Source organism: Plectropomus leopardus, chromosome 15 (assembly GCF_008729295.1).
Source record: "Plectropomus leopardus isolate mb chromosome 15, YSFRI_Pleo_2.0, whole genome shotgun sequence".
Taxonomy (NCBI): Eukaryota; Metazoa; Chordata; class Actinopteri; order Perciformes; family Serranidae; genus Plectropomus; species Plectropomus leopardus.
This window is the reverse complement of record NC_056477.1, coordinates 30,080,378-30,096,960: the sequence shown is the minus strand read 5'-3', so window position 1 is coordinate 30,096,960 and position 16,583 is coordinate 30,080,378. Positions and strand designations below refer to the sequence as shown.

At 38.8% G+C, this 16,583-nt stretch overlaps 1 protein-coding gene across 1 annotated transcript; it reads left to right on the top strand.

Annotated features, from left to right (window-relative positions):
• Positions 1-3,345: 3,345 nt before the first annotated feature.
• Positions 3,346-5,556, top strand: lbx1a (ladybird homeobox 1a). Its single transcript, XM_042501544.1, has 2 exons — positions 3,346-3,673; positions 5,024-5,556. The coding sequence occupies exons 1-2, from the start codon at positions 3,346-3,348 to the stop codon at positions 5,554-5,556; spliced, it is 861 nt and encodes a 286-aa protein (XP_042357478.1).
• The last annotated feature ends 11,027 nt before the right edge of the window (positions 5,557-16,583 follow it).

The window sequence follows — 16,583 nt, the reverse complement described above, 5'->3', positions numbered from 1 at the left end:
ATAACCTCCCAGATGTTGTTAGACAGCCCCGACTGTGACCACTTTTAAGTCATCCTTCCTTTTTTTTGTCTACTTTGCCTGCTGCAAGTTCTCTTTTTAAAGTTGATTTGAAATCTTTTTCATTAATCTTTTCAATCTTTGCATCTATTGTTTGCACTTTTTCTCTTTTTTATTGTAAATCATTTAGTAATTAATTTTACCTTTTATAAATGTTTTCTTCACTCTTAAATTGTAAGTCCCTTAATATGTCTTATATTTTAATGCCCTCTTGTATGAAATGTGCTATTCAAATAAAGCCATTTTGCCTTACTGTTATAATAATAATAATTATTATTATTATTTTATTACTATTATTATTATCGCATTTGTTTACATTATTATTTTATTTTATTTTATTTTTAGTAGTAGCAGTAGTAGTGTTGTTGTTGTGGTTGTTGTTGTTGTTGTTGTGCACATACAGCATGTTTTTTTATTCACAAACCTGAAATTTAAAAAAAAAAATGGTTTAAATTTGGAGATGTGATGAGGTTTGCCTTGAATAAAGTCTGATCTTGAGCTGAATCTCCTCCTGTGTGAACATCATTCTGTGACTGCTGTAGTTAGCAGTTAGAGGCAGACAGTCACAAACATGGTAAACTAAGCCCATTTCCATTTAGAGCTGTAAGAAGCTCTTTAATGTTAACAGTGTCAGTGAGGGCCCGTGCAGCCACAGGGGACCATATTTACAACAGCGCAGCCAGGGGCCCGGGTCGGCACTTTACACTTCCCGAAGATGAAATTAAAACCTACGTGGAAAAGTGACTGTTTGTCCGTTTGGAGCGGGTATCAGATGAAGACACGCCATCCATCAGCACGGATGTTGAGCTCAGTGATGGAGAATGAAACGGGCCGTGGTGCAGGCGGGAGGCCCGCTCTTCAAAGATCCAAGACAAGGCGTATAATCAAATGACACAGCATGACCAAAGCAGGAGTAAATTACGAAATAAAACTGTCCCAGGACTTTGTCAGGGCTCCAAAGGGCTGTGACTGCAGATGGCCTCCCTAAACTCCCATAATCACTCATCCGTCTTTTTTATGGCCCGCTACGAAATGTTTCGCTGCGGGGCGAATAATGGACCTCTATATCTATCTATCTATCTATCTATCTATCTATCTATCTATCTATCTATCTATCTATCTGTCTATCTATTGATCGATCGATCGATCTATCTATGTCTCACGTGTTTTGCATAGGTATGTGTCTGTGCGCGTGTGTGCGTGTCATATATATGTGATATATAAGTCATTTACTATTAATTAATTAAACAGTTTATCGGATAATCTGTCGCTCTCCTTCATATGTTTATATGAGTGAATATATGAATGAGTTCATCTTTATTTCCTTATTTTGTAAAAGAAGAATTAGTTTAATCTTTTTGGCTTTTCACGCCTTTATTGTGCAATCAGAGAGTGACAGGAAAGGGGGAGAGGGAACGGGGATGACACTTTTTAAAAAATATATATTTTCAAGTTTTTGTGTGAATATTTATACTTGAACTCGGAAAATTAAAATAAATAAATAAATAAAGCTGTAAACTCATTTGTCTTGAAAATATAAGGTTTCTTCATTGAACAAACAAAAAATTGAGAAGGTAAAACATTGATCCGGTCATGATTGTTTTTGGTTATGGCTTGTCTTTCTGTTATGGTCTCGCTTTTGGCGGTGAGAGGGTAAGGGAAGAAAAATTTGCTTAAAAGAAAATAGAAGACTTCTTGCTTGTTCTGTGATTCTGCTTTGTTCTTCCAAAAAAAAAAAAACTAACCAACTAACTAACTTTATCTCTCATTAGAGCGTCAATGTCTGAGGGTTGTAAAGAGTGAGTTTGTTGAAAATATAGCTACATAATGTTTCAAGGGGAACGTATATTTAAAGTAAGATATGGCATCTATAAGTTTAAGCTTACTGCCTCTATAATTTCACGTTTTGAAAACTGGTCAAATTGTCGTGATTTCTTTCAAAGCCAGTGGAAGACGGTAATGAGCAACTACAGTAGAAACGACCTAAAAACTTGCTTGAAATTATTATTTTTTTTAAAGTTCAAGAAAATTACCTGAAAATTTGTATAGAAGAAGAAAATAACCCTAACCCTAACCCTAGAAAAAGTGCTAAAAAAAATAACAATTATATGACATAAATTGAAATATGTATTTAGGAATTGTAACTAGCCTATAAATGTAGTTTTTAGTTTTTTTCTTTTTATCTCAGACCCCTTCCTCTATCTTTATTTTTTTGTACATCTAATAATTTCTTCTTCTTTTTTTTCTTTCTTTATTAATTATTAATTTTATGTTACAGGTATTTTCAGAAAGCTCCAGTTGTGTCCTGGTGATCAGCAGCTGATCCTCTGTGCTGTGTGTGTGTGTTTGTGCGCCCGCGCGCGCGCGCGTGTGTGTGTAGCTGCGCTCCGGGGTGCCTGGCTCTTTGCTAGTTATAGGTTTTTTTAGAGGTGGCGGGGGGTGCAGGTGTGCTCAGGCCAGGGTGATATCCTCCTCTGTCACTCCTCTGTCTCCTCCACTGTTATCCTGCTGATATACTCTCTGTGTGTGTGTGTGTGTGTGTGTGTGTGTGTGTGTGTGTGTGTGTGTGTGTGCTTTCCGATTTTCCACTTGCAGTGATTTTTTTTGTCGATGAGCGCCATGGCGAGAGTTGATCTTTTGTGTTTCTGAGTGTAATTGGCCTGAAGATTGACGCAGCGCGGATTTATCCAAATTGGCACGAGCTCGCCCGGTGATCGCACACGCGGTGCCAATTATGCCGCGTGCGCATATGAGGATAATATCACGTGGAGATAAACATTTGCTTGTTTTTGTGACAAATTATCTAATTTTAGAAAGTAAGTGTTAAGTGGGTCTGCTCTACTTTCTAATTGGACTCCTCCTCTCCGCCGTGCCCTCTAATTACCGCTCCCCGGTATCTGGCTACAGAGAGAGAGAGAGAGAGAGAAAGAGAGAGAGAGAGAGAGAGAGAGAGAAATTGATTGCTTTCCACACAGTAATAACTTGCTACTGGTGGTCACTCGCTGCTGCTTTTGGTGCATCACCGTCCACCGGATGGGTTCGGCTCGTGCCTCGTTGTGCGTCACCGTGGAAAAGTGGCTAGGAGACGCGGGGGGACTGGAAGTGAGAAGTGTCCCTGCAGCCTGCAGCTCGGCGGCCGACATGCGGCTGCAGAATCACCTGTGATCCGAGCTGCAGATTATTTTAACTCTCCTGTTCTGTCTCTGTTCCACTCCTCCTCAGTCTGTGTCCGCTTTCAGTCCTCTTTTTTTAAACTCACCGCAGTCAGGTGTGACCCACTGAGCCGCCATGACCTCTAAGGACGACTCCAAATGCCCAGCGGTGCTGGAGGAGCGGAGGCGCAGTCCTCTGGATCACCTCCCGCCGCCGGCCAACTCCAACAAGCCGCTGACGCCTTTCAGCATCGAGGACATCCTCAACAAGCCGTCTGTGAGGAGAAACTACTCCCTGAGCGGAGCGGCGCACCACATCTCCACCGGAGAGAAGCTGACCTCGGCGGGTCACAGCCTGTCCGGCCGCGCGCTGCTTAGTCAGACCTCCCCGCTGTGCGCGCTGGAGGAGCTGGCCAGCAAAACCTTCAAGGGCCTGGAGGTCAGCGTGCTGCAGGCTGCTGAGGGTAAAAGCTTCTTTTCGTGTCAATTATTAGCACGCCTAGTTGTTACAATAGCGGTGGGACTATTTTATTAAAATAAATAAAACAAATAAAACTGGTTTTAAAATGAAAGAAAAAGAAACTGAAGCTTGCGCGCTTTGGGGAGAAAAACGTACCGAGGCGATTTATTCATTCCCCTTGTTGTTGTTGTTGTTGTTGTTGTTGCTGCTGGTATATTTATTTGTGACTCCAGCATAGTTTTTCAGTTTAATGTGTGTAAAACGGAACTGCAGTAACAGTTGATCTAAATTTAATATATAATTAACCCTTTGAGACCTGCACAATTTGTCTTGTTTTCTTTCAAAAACATTGGGAAGAGAAACAAAAGAAATGACCCTCGAAATAGCAAGAAATAAGTAAAAAAAAAAAATACAAGGAAGTACCTAAAAATTAGTAATAAAAAAGTTTTTAAATAAAAAACAACAACCAAAAAAATCAAGGCAACCAAGACTTGGAAAAGCGCCTAAAAACTGTAGTAATTCTGTACCACAATTTAATTATGTAATCATGATAATAATTCTTAATATATTTTCCCCCAGCTTTTTATATATATATTTTTCCCCCTCGACGTTTTCCGACATTTCTTACTGAGTTGCTCATTGCCTTTCCCCCAGTGTTTTTAAAATAAAGGGCACCAATTTGCGCAAGGGTCAAAGGTTTCGATACTTGTGAAAGTCGTCTGAAAGAAAAGTTATTTCGCCCCAGAATTTAAAGGGTTAATAAACTGAAAGAGTGAACACGTGAAGAAATGCTTTAGAAAACAATCCGTGAAACGAAAATATAGTCTTAAAACTTATACAGTTATTAACGCAAATGCAAATTATAGGCCTACATCTTTTTTCTTTTATTCAATGTCATTTTTATTTTTAGCACAAATATCTGGTGTAGCAGCATCCTATATAGAATTCCTTTTTGCGTTTTAATTATTTTAATAAGTAACAATTGTCAGCCAGGACAAGTGTAAAAGTTTTATCTTAATTGTATCTTTATTTATTTATTTTTAATCTTTCACTTTATCTATTTATTTTTAATTTCTCGGTTCCTTTTGCTGCTCTTTATTTATTTATCTTTTCGTTATCCGTCTGATGTCTTATTCTTACCGTCTTTTTATTTATCTTAATTTTATCTGACAATTGATCATATTGAGTTGACTGAAAAATCTACTCGTCATTTATTCTACTTACGCAGAATGTTTGTGGAGCAGCTCTGATTGTTTTGGTGGCTCATTATATTTTTTGGATGCATGTGCATAAAGATTTGTTTATTTGGCACCGTATTTCACCTCACTTGACCGCATTTGTCCCTCTCTCTCAGGCCGAGACGGCCTGACGCTCTTCGGCCAGAGGAACACCCCCAAGAAGCGGCGAAAATCCCGCACTGCGTTCACAAACCACCAGATCTACGAGCTGGAGAAGCGCTTCCTCTATCAGAAGTACCTGAGCCCGGCGGATCGGGACCAGATCGCGCAGCAGCTCGGGCTGACCAACGCGCAGGTTATCACCTGGTTCCAGAACCGGCGGGCCAAGCTCAAGCGGGACTTGGAGGAGATGAAAGCGGACGTAGAGTCTGCCAAAGTCGCGGGCACTGTGGCCTTTGAAAAGCTCTCCAAGCTGGCCGAGCTTGAGAAGTGCGCCGCCGGGGGTATGAGCGGGGGGACTGTTCCCGCGCCGAGCCACACCGAAGCCGACACCGTGTCCTCCAGGTCCCACACAGACCCCACTGAGAACCTGGACTCAAGCAGAGCGCACACGTCGCCCCCTTCTCCCGCGTCGTCGTGGTACACAGACCGGCTGAGCAGCAAGTGCTGCTCGGAGGATGAAGATGAGGAGATTGATGTGGATGATTAAAGTGTGTCACTGATCACCGTGTGAAGTGCCAAATAACGCGATGTTTGCAGACAGAAACTCTGGCTTTACGAGGATTTCATCCTTTTACGCACGGACATGCAGCAAACTATCCAGAAACAGAGAGAAGCCATAGGCCCGCTGTGCTCAGAAGACGCGCGACACAGAGACACTCAGAGGGGAAAAGAAACAAAACATGCAGGTGCTTATTCTGGTTACAATCACTAAAATATTTCACCGCATGTTGCATTTGGTTTGATTTCGAAAAGGTTGAAAAGGCTACAAATCATTTTTATAAACTCAAGCCGACATTTGACAGCTTTTTGATATATGAATTCTTCAAAAACGATAATCACACCGAGAAATGTGTCACTAACAGCTTGTAATAAATCACAGTTTAATATATTTATAATGCTTTGTACAACCGTCAAGTGCCTTCAGAGTGCAGAACGCATCAAACTGTACAAATTGTAATGTAAACAATGTCAAATAAAAAAAGTTTCAAATATCCAGCCTTTCGCACATTTCTATAGTCCAAAGTATAACTATATAATTTATCAATATGTTGTATAATAGAATAATTTGGTCTCATTGTAATTCTTTTTAAACGTCACTTGGCCGTGTCTGTGTTTTAGGGGATTTTGGGGCAGAAACAGCGTCGTTTGTCAAATGCATTTACAACAGCAACGTGCCTTCTGACCTCCTACGTGTATTTTAATTTTTCTTTGTGAGAAACACAATCTGGAGCAAAGAGGCCCTCACGAGTGTGTGCGTGTGTGTGTGTGTGTGTGTGTGTGTGTCCGTGTTATGTGTTCCCCGGGGACGGCTCCCCAGCAGCGAGCAATACGGAGACAAGAGTTTGTCCCCTCTGCACCGCTCGGCGTGTCCGCGCGCACAAAGGCCGCCAGAGGAGAGTGTTCACAGGCCATATGGTTTAAGGATTGTCCTCTCAATTACGCGTCACTTTGATGGATCGACTCGACCCGTCTTTTCAGCTCCCTTTTTGTCGCATATAAAGCAAACACACTCTCTGCTCTCCGGCCCGCTGTGTTAAAACACGACTATGAATGTGAATGGAGCTCAGTGGGCTGGTCCGAGCCTCCAAATAATTGACTTGAAGATAACAGAGCTCTCAGTCACACACTTCATCTGCTCTACATTAGCTGTACACACACACACACACACACACACACACACATACACACACACACACATATATATATATATGGTGTATATATATATGTGTGTGTGTGTGTGTGTGTGTGTGTGTGTGTGTATGTATATATGTACATACACACACATATTTCTTTTCTGTTCTGATTTTCGATTGGTATGTTGTCCATAATTTCCTTTTTTTTAAAATCAAAAATCCATCTAAGATCTCTTTTACTATAGATAGATAGATAGATAGATAGATACCTGTATATATAAACGATATTTAATAATAGCCTAATAATTATTAGGCTATTGTTAAATATCGTTTTCTGGACATTTCCCCCTTGTCTTGCATATTTTCACTAATTTTCTGCACTTTCACAGCCATTTTTTGTCTAGTTGCTCATAGCATTTTCCCATCTTTTCAAAAGAATTAAAATGCTTTTTTTTCAGGTTTCAGAGGTTTAAATGCTTGTGAAAGGCATCAGAACCCAGCACATTAGGACTTGATCCAGGTACAAAGGGGTTAATGATAATAATCCTTTTCTGCATGAAAGAATCCAAACAGATGAGAAGAAAATATAATAATGGTCCATTCAAATCCTTCAAATACATTCAAGTGATCAGCTTATTTTTAAAATACATTCTCAGCTGATAAAAGGTATAAAACATTATTCTTTGCTATTATACAGATGATAAAATTAAATCATCTGTTCCCTCATAATAATGGTTCCCCCATTAGTATGGTGAGAATCTCTATTTCTTAATTTACAGATGCACAGGCACACAGTAGACTGCATGTGGACAGTGGGGACATTCTATGGCTGTTTTGGCTTTTCATTAGAAAGCACACTGTTGGAAAGCGTGTGTTTCTTTAAAGGGGGAGATGTGGGTCAATAACTGCAGCACACACACACAGACACAGAGAGAGAGAGAGAGAAAGAGAGAGAATCATTTATTCAATCGGCCGGAAAATTGAAGTTTGATGCATGGCCCCCTGCTTAAACAACTGGACCTGACACCACCCCCTCCCTTTCTTCCTGGTGGACCTCTAAACAACTGGCTGCTGCCATCTGGGACCTGCCAACACACTGACAAATATCTTTATATTCAGGAGAAATGTTTAGCACTATTACATCAAGTGCTTTTAAAGCTTGCAGCTATAATAATAATAATTATTATTATTATTATCATTATTATTATTATTGCTGTTGTTGTTGTTGTCATAATTATTTTCTATTATTAGATTTTTAGATTTAGATTTATATATTTGTTGTATATGTTAACTGTCACTTATTGTTAAATTATTATCCAATTTTCCATGGTCAATACAGTTTTTTAATTATTATTATTATTATTATTATTATCATCATCATTATAATCATTATTATTGTTTTTGTTGTTGTTGTTGTAAATAATGACAATGATGATAATAATAATTAAAAACAACAATAATAATCATAATATTAATAATATTGTAAAACATTGCTGAATATATGCATTACTAAATAATGGTATTATAGAAAAATTGTTTTCAAATTCATTGTCAGTCTCATTTTATATACATACAAGAGACCAAGTGAAAGCAATTAATAATGAATTATATATATATTCAGGATACATTCATTTATACTAAAACTAATACTACCAATACACACGTTACTTTTACAATATATGAGTAAATAAATTATTATTAGTGCTGTTATTGTTATTATACAATAATTGTAACATACAGACATTATTATGTATATAGTACTCCATGGTTATAGCAGTTATATCCAAATGGCTATCCAGTGAGCACTGACAGTCCAATTATTGTTACTCTGATCAACATAAGCAACAGCATCCTTCTTTATTCAGAATGAACCCCTGGCCTGTGCTGCCCTGTGCAATGCCCGCTGTGCAACGCAATGCCATCCTGTCCCGTCCTGTCCTGTCCTGTCCTATGCAGTGCTGTGCAGTGATGCCCTGTTCAGTTTATTGCTGTTCTGTGCTGTTCTTGTGCAGTGCTGTGATGTGCAGTGCAGTGCAGTGCAAACTGCAGTGTGAGCGTGGGACTCTACTGCAGCTCTGACGGAAGACTGTTAAGCAAGCGCCTGTGCTCTGTGTTTTTCTGTGTGTCAGTACGGAGCTGAAGAAATGAGCTGCCTCTGCCGCAGGGCACAGCTTGATTGATCACTAAATAGGGCAGATTTGAAAGTTTTAGTTATAACGTTCCTGTAGAGCCCCTTAAACACTTCAAACTTCAATTTTACGGGCTATTGAACTAAGCGTGTCCCTGACAAAATTGATATATGTATTAATTTACTTTAACCGGTGATTAATTACTATCCACAAAGAGAATTATCCCAGACGTTCTCCCCTCCCCCTTTGAATTTGCATATTAATCAAATTCTAGTTGATAATTCAGATGGAGAAATGGATTTAGCAGTGCTGGAAGGCATAACTCATTCTCTCTCTCTGCCGCTACACATACACTCAGTCTCTTGCCCTCCTCCCTGGGGCCTGGGCTCTCTCTCTCCCCTGGCTGCTAAGCTGCTTGTCGAGTGTATTAAAATCAGAGATGCAGAACGAGCTCGGCTGGCTATTTGGTGAAAACAGAAATTGCATGTCCACTTTTATGATGTGTTCATGCTGAGCAGGCTCTTCTTAATGTGGCCTGTCAGAGCAGCCTGGGATTTACAGAGGGCAGGCAGGGAGCTGGAGTGTGTGTTCATTAATGTGTGTATGTGTGCATGTGGGTTGATCAGGCCTGTGTATGTACAGTATGGTCTTGTGTGGGGGACACCTGTGTGTAAATTTAAGTGTATTGATGAATGTAAATGAATGCTTTGGCAGGTGTGAAGAAGGAAAATATAGGATAGCATGGTTAGAGGAGGGCCAAATTATAAGAATGTTGGTGCAAGCAGAAAGCTTCTAATGTGTGCATGCACTCAAATCAACCATGTATGCAAGCAGACATCTACAGGGGATTTACAGGCAGGTAAACTTCTAACTGGTGAAACACTTATAGAGGTGTCCCCCAGGGTTTTCATTTTAGTTCCATTTCCCAAGTTTATATTAACAGTCTAATTTAAAATGTGGACAATTTCAACCCAGCTAGCAAGGAACATTCCCACAACACTGACTAATGTTACCTACAAGTTGTAATAATGTTTTAAAGAAAACATTTTGTCTAATGTTCAAAGATCCTTTTAAGGATGTTTCTCATTTCAAATACTGTTCTTGTGAGTTAAAAGCTGACTAAAATGAATGAGACATGTGATATATTGTGCCGGCTCATCTATCACTACGGCTTTCTTTTACTGCTCATGGACAGAGGTTAGAGGTTGTCTCTTATTACAAATAGTTGGCTTGATGACTCCCCTTCATTTTAAACCCCAGGTTGATAATCTTCACAATCTTCTACAATCCTCATACATCACACCAATTTTAGCTTCACTGCCTTGGCTTCCAGTCTCTTTTAAAATCCATTCTGGAGTGCTTTTAGTCACATACAAGACTGTGAACGATCGGGCACCGGAGTATATAACTGAGCTCCTCACACTGTCAAAACAGGCCCCTCAGGTCTGCTAGTCTTGGCCCTCTTACTATTCCAGAGTCCAAGTTAAAAACTGAAGGTGATCGAGCCCTTTGAAAACAATCGCTGTGCACACGGATCTGGAAAAAAACTACCAAAAAAACGCTGTAGTGTACATGCCAGGCCAGTAGGTGGCATTGTGATTTTGTGATGAAACAAAACGCACATGCGCATGTACACTTCCTCCAACAGAGCGGTGAGATGTAAACATTCATAGATGGCTAATGCATCATTTGTATGTGTATGTATTTGTACCTTCATCGAAGTAAAGGTGGATTTAGAAGTTGGTGCATGTAAGTGATGCGTCTCCGCTGATCAAAGTGCTGGTGTGGTAAATCTACACTTTGCTGGAATAGCACTGTTAAATTCAGGATGGTGACTAGCACAAACAGCACTCAGAAGTCCTGCATCGATGTTTTTGTCCACCTACTCGCACATGGCTATGGACTGAGACCGTTATGAACAAAAAAGTCCCCGTTGTCAGAGGAAACTCCGTATTGCCAGTTTACATGACTACGAAAACAGTGGCATTCTCAAAAGTTTGCAATCTGGAATTCGTTTTCAAATCTTTCTGTTTTCAGGCACACAAAACGAAGTATAAATGAACAGCCAAAATGTAACTAGATTGCCGTTTTCTCCCAAAATAATTTCCATACAAACATGGCCTTACTCTTGTTGGGTGTTTCTAATGCACAGTTTGGAAAGAAAGCTTTTACTTGGAGTATCCTCTAAAAAGATTTCAAAGGACGAGAACTGTTCTTTCTGCCTGATTTTTAAGTACGGGTGAATGAATTGGTTGGTACCTGTCATTGTGAGAGGGCATTTTTTAACATTTCTACATGTTACTGTATATCTTTTATGTTTTTCATTGTGGTTATCGTTGTTTGTAATTTTGTCTTATCTAACTGTCTGGGCCATGTCTCCCTAGAAAAAGGCATTGTTGATCTCAACAGGACTTTCCCACTGAACATCAGTGTTCACTTTTTTGGGATGCACTAAATAATTTACATAGTCTTTATAATATCGATGTAGAGTATAGATTGATGTAACAAAAATCTTCTATATTGGGCCCCTTGACTTTTGTGTGCATAATCAGGAAAAAGCTAACTAGTATTAGAATGTGTAATGCACCTTTCATACATGCTCTTCTAGACTGCACATGGGTATGGGTGGATATGGGTGTAATCCGGACACATTGGTGTCTGTTCCTAAGTGTACAGATTTAGGGTATAAATTATGTGTTTCCTATGAAAACCACGAAATAAGTGAATAAAGGAAGAAGAAAAAGAAACTACTGCATCTGAGAAACAAGACTGAAAGAATCTGGATTTATCAACAGGACACAGTATATTTTCATGCACAGTTAAGTGGTGCTACAGTTATAGCTCGCTCAGGCCATTTAATTGGACTACTGTCCTTGTCCCAGTATACAAGTACCAGGGGAGAATTAATTTATTGATGGCAGTATGTCCGCTACACCACACACACACATACCAAACAAGTTAACAAACAGCAACGGGTTGCAGGTGGCAACATGGATAACTTTTTGGTGCTTTACATTTCTATGCTTTACTTTTTACTTCATTTTGTTTGGTTTCTTCAACATCAGTCTGATCGTCCCATTGTCCATTTTGCTTAGGAAGGTTCTTCACTGAGTGAAATGACCAGGAAGTATCTGAGCAGCTGCCATAATTAGAGATGTTCGAATTCTTATGATACTAAGGAAAGGTGCTTCAGTGCTAACTTAATAATTGTCTTTAGCAAAGGATATACTGGACAATCCTTTACCAAAGGAAAGGAGGTAATCCGTCCGACAATTCTTCATGGCAGTAACATTTAAAGCGACGTGCCACAGCTTCAATTCTTTGGGGGAATCAACTGTTTTATTACATTAACACATCCACAGTCTGTATGAGCCCAAACAACCTCAAAACATGTGAGCATGAAGCTGTTCACTGAGCTGCGTGCTGGTTCTTATGCTTAATAGTCAGATTTTTGCCCTGAATTGCTATACATTTTTTATAAAACATATTTGTAATTATATTATAAACCAACACAGTGAGGATGTGCTTTTAGTAGTCCATCATCTGAACATTGTAGTTTGATTTTTATTTATTGATATAGTTTATTTGATAGGGACAATGCAAGTAAACAGTACAACTTCCATTGCTAGAAACAAGCTGTAGTAACTGATGCCTGACATATAGAGATTATAACTGTTGCTAGTTTCCAACTCCCGTCCCTAGTTAGGCTTTTAGTAAAGAAGAAGAAGAATAAAAAGAAGAAGATATCAAGGTTACATACAACAGAGCAGACCCACGTCAACGACATTACAGAGACGAGGAGAAGTGCAATCAGATTCTTATAACACCGTGGTCATCTTTTCTTTATGAATTCTCCATCACATCTTTCCTTGACCTCTTGACATTTTCTGGAGAGATCAAGGAAAAGTGGTTAGGAAAGGAGATTATTTGGACTTTTCGACTATAACCACAGTATCAATTGCCGTCACACAATTGGGATAAAGCACATGCACAATGAAATCTGCTCTGCAGTTGCCCAATAAACAGCCAGCAACTGAAGACCAGATTTCACTGCACATGTGCTGCACTACAATAGTGTGACGTCATCTCTGCACCCTCCTTAGTCACCTTGCACAGAGTGATTAAGCACACCTGTTCTCAATCTGCCGATTAGGAGCGGACAGTATAAAAGGACTGGGGCAGTCAAATGAAGGTGCTTTTCAGTCAGTGTGGCAGTGTGGATGCTGTGTATCAGATTCAAGATTGAAGAAAGTTGTTGTGTACTGGGCTCCATGATCTTTACTCACTTTTGGAAGGAGGGCGTTTTATTTTTGGTTGCATTGTGTATTGTTAAATTTAGTGAATTTTCTTTATTTTAACACCTTACAGCCCGCTTTAATATCACACACACGTGTATTGCTCTGCGCACAAAATGCGCTACTTAAAATCAAGCTTTAAAAAAATGTGAGAAATATGATTAGTATATATTTAGTTTATTTTTAAACCAACATCATTCCTAATCATACATATCAAATATTCAGACATTTTCAGAAGTTAAACCCTTTAAATACTAGGGTTTTGTCATGATGACACTATGTTTTTAGAGGGGAAAAAAAAAGAATTCATTTCAAAATACTACATGTAAAGTACTTTGTTGTCGTTTTTAATCACAACCTGGGATATGTACACCTATATAGTGGATATAGCATGTATTTTCTCCATATGGTAAAAATACATCATCAGGTAGAAAATAGTCAAAATGACTTATTCCGAGACAAAAGTTTAGAATGACACCCAGAAATAATACAATGCATGTTTTTATGCTTTGATGGCTGTGGGATCAAAAATTGCAGGTTGAATGGCTTTCAATGGAGCATTTTTCACACTTAACAGTCTGTAACAATTTTGTTTCCATAGTGTATTTTAGATTTATAGGCTGAGTTGGTAATTCCATAAAAATACACAATATTGCAAAAAATATATGCCACATGCATGAACACAGACAAAATTTTCAAAAAATGAAGAAAGCATGTAAATGTGGCAAGTAGTCCCCGAGGGTTGTTTTTATAATTAAATCACCACTTTTGTTTATTCCCCCACTTCCACTTGCCTTTGTCCTTTTTCATTAATTAATTGTTACTCCCCTCAGCCCCTGAGCCTAAATGACACAACAATGGGTTTTTTTTAATCCAGAAAAAGGCTGCTTTTCTACATTCCTGCAAGAAGTTGCTGTGTTGGAGATACAAAGTTTTCTTCCAACAGAAGCCTTCGTGTTGCTTTGCTAAATGTTTCAAACTGTATCCAGCCCACATGGTGCATGTGTTGGTGTTACTGTTTATGGTTGCCTCGAGACAATCACAGATTGGATCACTTCCTTTATCCTTCTCCACGTCACATGACAGCTGTCCATCCCACTGAATGCCGTTGACTAACAGACTAACACAAACAGATGAGCTGTCCAGTGTGTGTGTGTGTGTGTGTGTGTGTGATGCTTTCAGTGTGGCAGACTACAGATACATGCGTCATTGTTTATCTGTGGTACAACTAGTCAGTCATCCACAGCACCTGTTCCTCAGCTTATAGAGGGACTGAGAATTCAAGACTCTCAGTCCAGTTCATCTGTCATCATCATATTATTGATGGAATAGCATCATTAGGCAGCAAGGTTGTTTTTTTTTAATATTACAGTGGTACAGAAATAAATGCTGCCTTCAAATGCTCCAATGTTCAATATTGTATTTACTGTATTTAGGAGTTATATGACCATGGACAGCCCTCCAAAGTCATAATTATGAGTGGGAAATTAGGAAATTCCAGTGATACTTGAGTTGCTGGTTGCAACTCTTCAGGGCAGCAAAAATGGCAGAAAGTATTGTAAAAGTGTCAACAATTGAGGGGTTAAAAAATTCTGTAGTTCATTATTTTGTTCCTTGTAGCTATCATTTACTTTTAGTAGTTGCACAGTTTAGTATCTGCATCTATTAGATGCAGCAAGCAAGCAAACTTTGAACTCTAAAGCATGCCAGGCCAGTATACTAAATAACATTATTTTATAACACAAGTTGCCGACTTGACCTCATAAATGCATAAGCATTGTCAATGAAGAGTGACCTAGATTAAAAATATAATATAAATAAAAATAAAACATTATATAAAAATAGAAATACACACCCACACACACACACACACACACACACACCCACACACACCATAAATAACTTTCTGTATTAATTTCCAAGACTTTTCTCCTCATTGTCATTCAATTTCTCTTTTAATCCCAATAATGGATAATATTATAGTAAGTCTGCTGTCTTTCAATTGTACTAATTATTTAAACAACTATTTCAAAAATGTCCTTGTGCTCCTGATGGGCTATCTGCTACTGCTACTCAAAAGCAGTGGGCCTAGAATCACACTTTGGGGTATCCCCGTGCCACTGGCATGGAGGGTTGACGTTTTCCCATTGACTCTCATACATTGTACTCTTCCCCTGAAGTATGGGTGACACAAGTGAAACATGAACAGAGAATTGGAATTTGGGAAGTTTGAATACAACACACTGTGGTTAATGAAACCTGAGCAAATCAGCATGATTTCTTTCAAAAACATGGGGAGAAGGCAAAGAGCAATTTAAGAGGAAATGACCAAAAAATAGTAAGAAATATGTTAAAAGTTACCGAAAAAAATCCTGGAAATTAGCACACTAAAAAGAAAAATGTAAAAAAACAAAAACAAACAAGGAAATGGCCTCGAAAAGTGCTTAGAAATAATAATGTTTCTTTAGCATTATTTTAAATATGTGATTATGATCGTTTTAGATTTTCTAAATCTACAAAATCTTTTATTTTTCAGAATGTTTTACTTACTGCCTTTTTTCACATGTTTGGGAATAAGAACTCAAGCCAATTTGTTTGAGGTACATAGCTTTAAATATTTGCGGAAAGTGACAAAGACCAGAAAAGTGCTGTAGATCCATGTTGTCAAGGGTTAACAGCATTGAAAGCCTAAAATGGAAAAAACTTGAAAATGAGCACAAATAACATTAAAAGCTTTTATCATAGTGGCTAAATCATTTAAAACATGTTTCAACCAGTACCAGTCTTTTTGGTGCTTTAAAAAGGTTTTTCAAAATTGACATGTTTCTATAAGGTGTATTTTATAGTTGCAGTTTCAACTTGCACAGTTTGAGGGTTAATGGGAACTGGTGCACTGGCTGTATTCAGATGTATTCAGGGTTTAGTTCACAAGACATCCTACTTTACTTATGTTGTTTTTTTAGCATCTCTTTTCAGTCAGCAGCTTTGAGTGCACAGAAACAACAAACCTTTACATGTCTTGGAAGGACCTGATGGTTTTTGGCCCCTGGTCCAACATGGGAATCCTTTCAGAGCTTGATCCTCATGTGCCACTGTTCGTTTGCCATGTCTCTTGTCCAGAATGAGGAGTAGGAATGTAAGGACAATTAAATTGCCTTAAATCACTTTGACGGAAGGTTAAATAAAAACAGTTCTCGATTGTTGGCTTGACCGCGAGGCTGAACTAAAAATGTATCCATAAAGAAAAAAGGGTATCCTCCCTGCTGATGCTCCTGTTTGACAGACAGCTCAGCTGCAGTCTGCTGATGGCGCTCGGTCTCACTTTCATTTTCACTCATTCTCAGAGAAGTAATGCTGAGGTGACCTGTCTGTTGTTCCTCTACTGGCACCTTGTGGTGGATTAATCATATTACACTTGGTCTGTAAAGTGTGCTTTAATTAACCCTTTAAAATCGG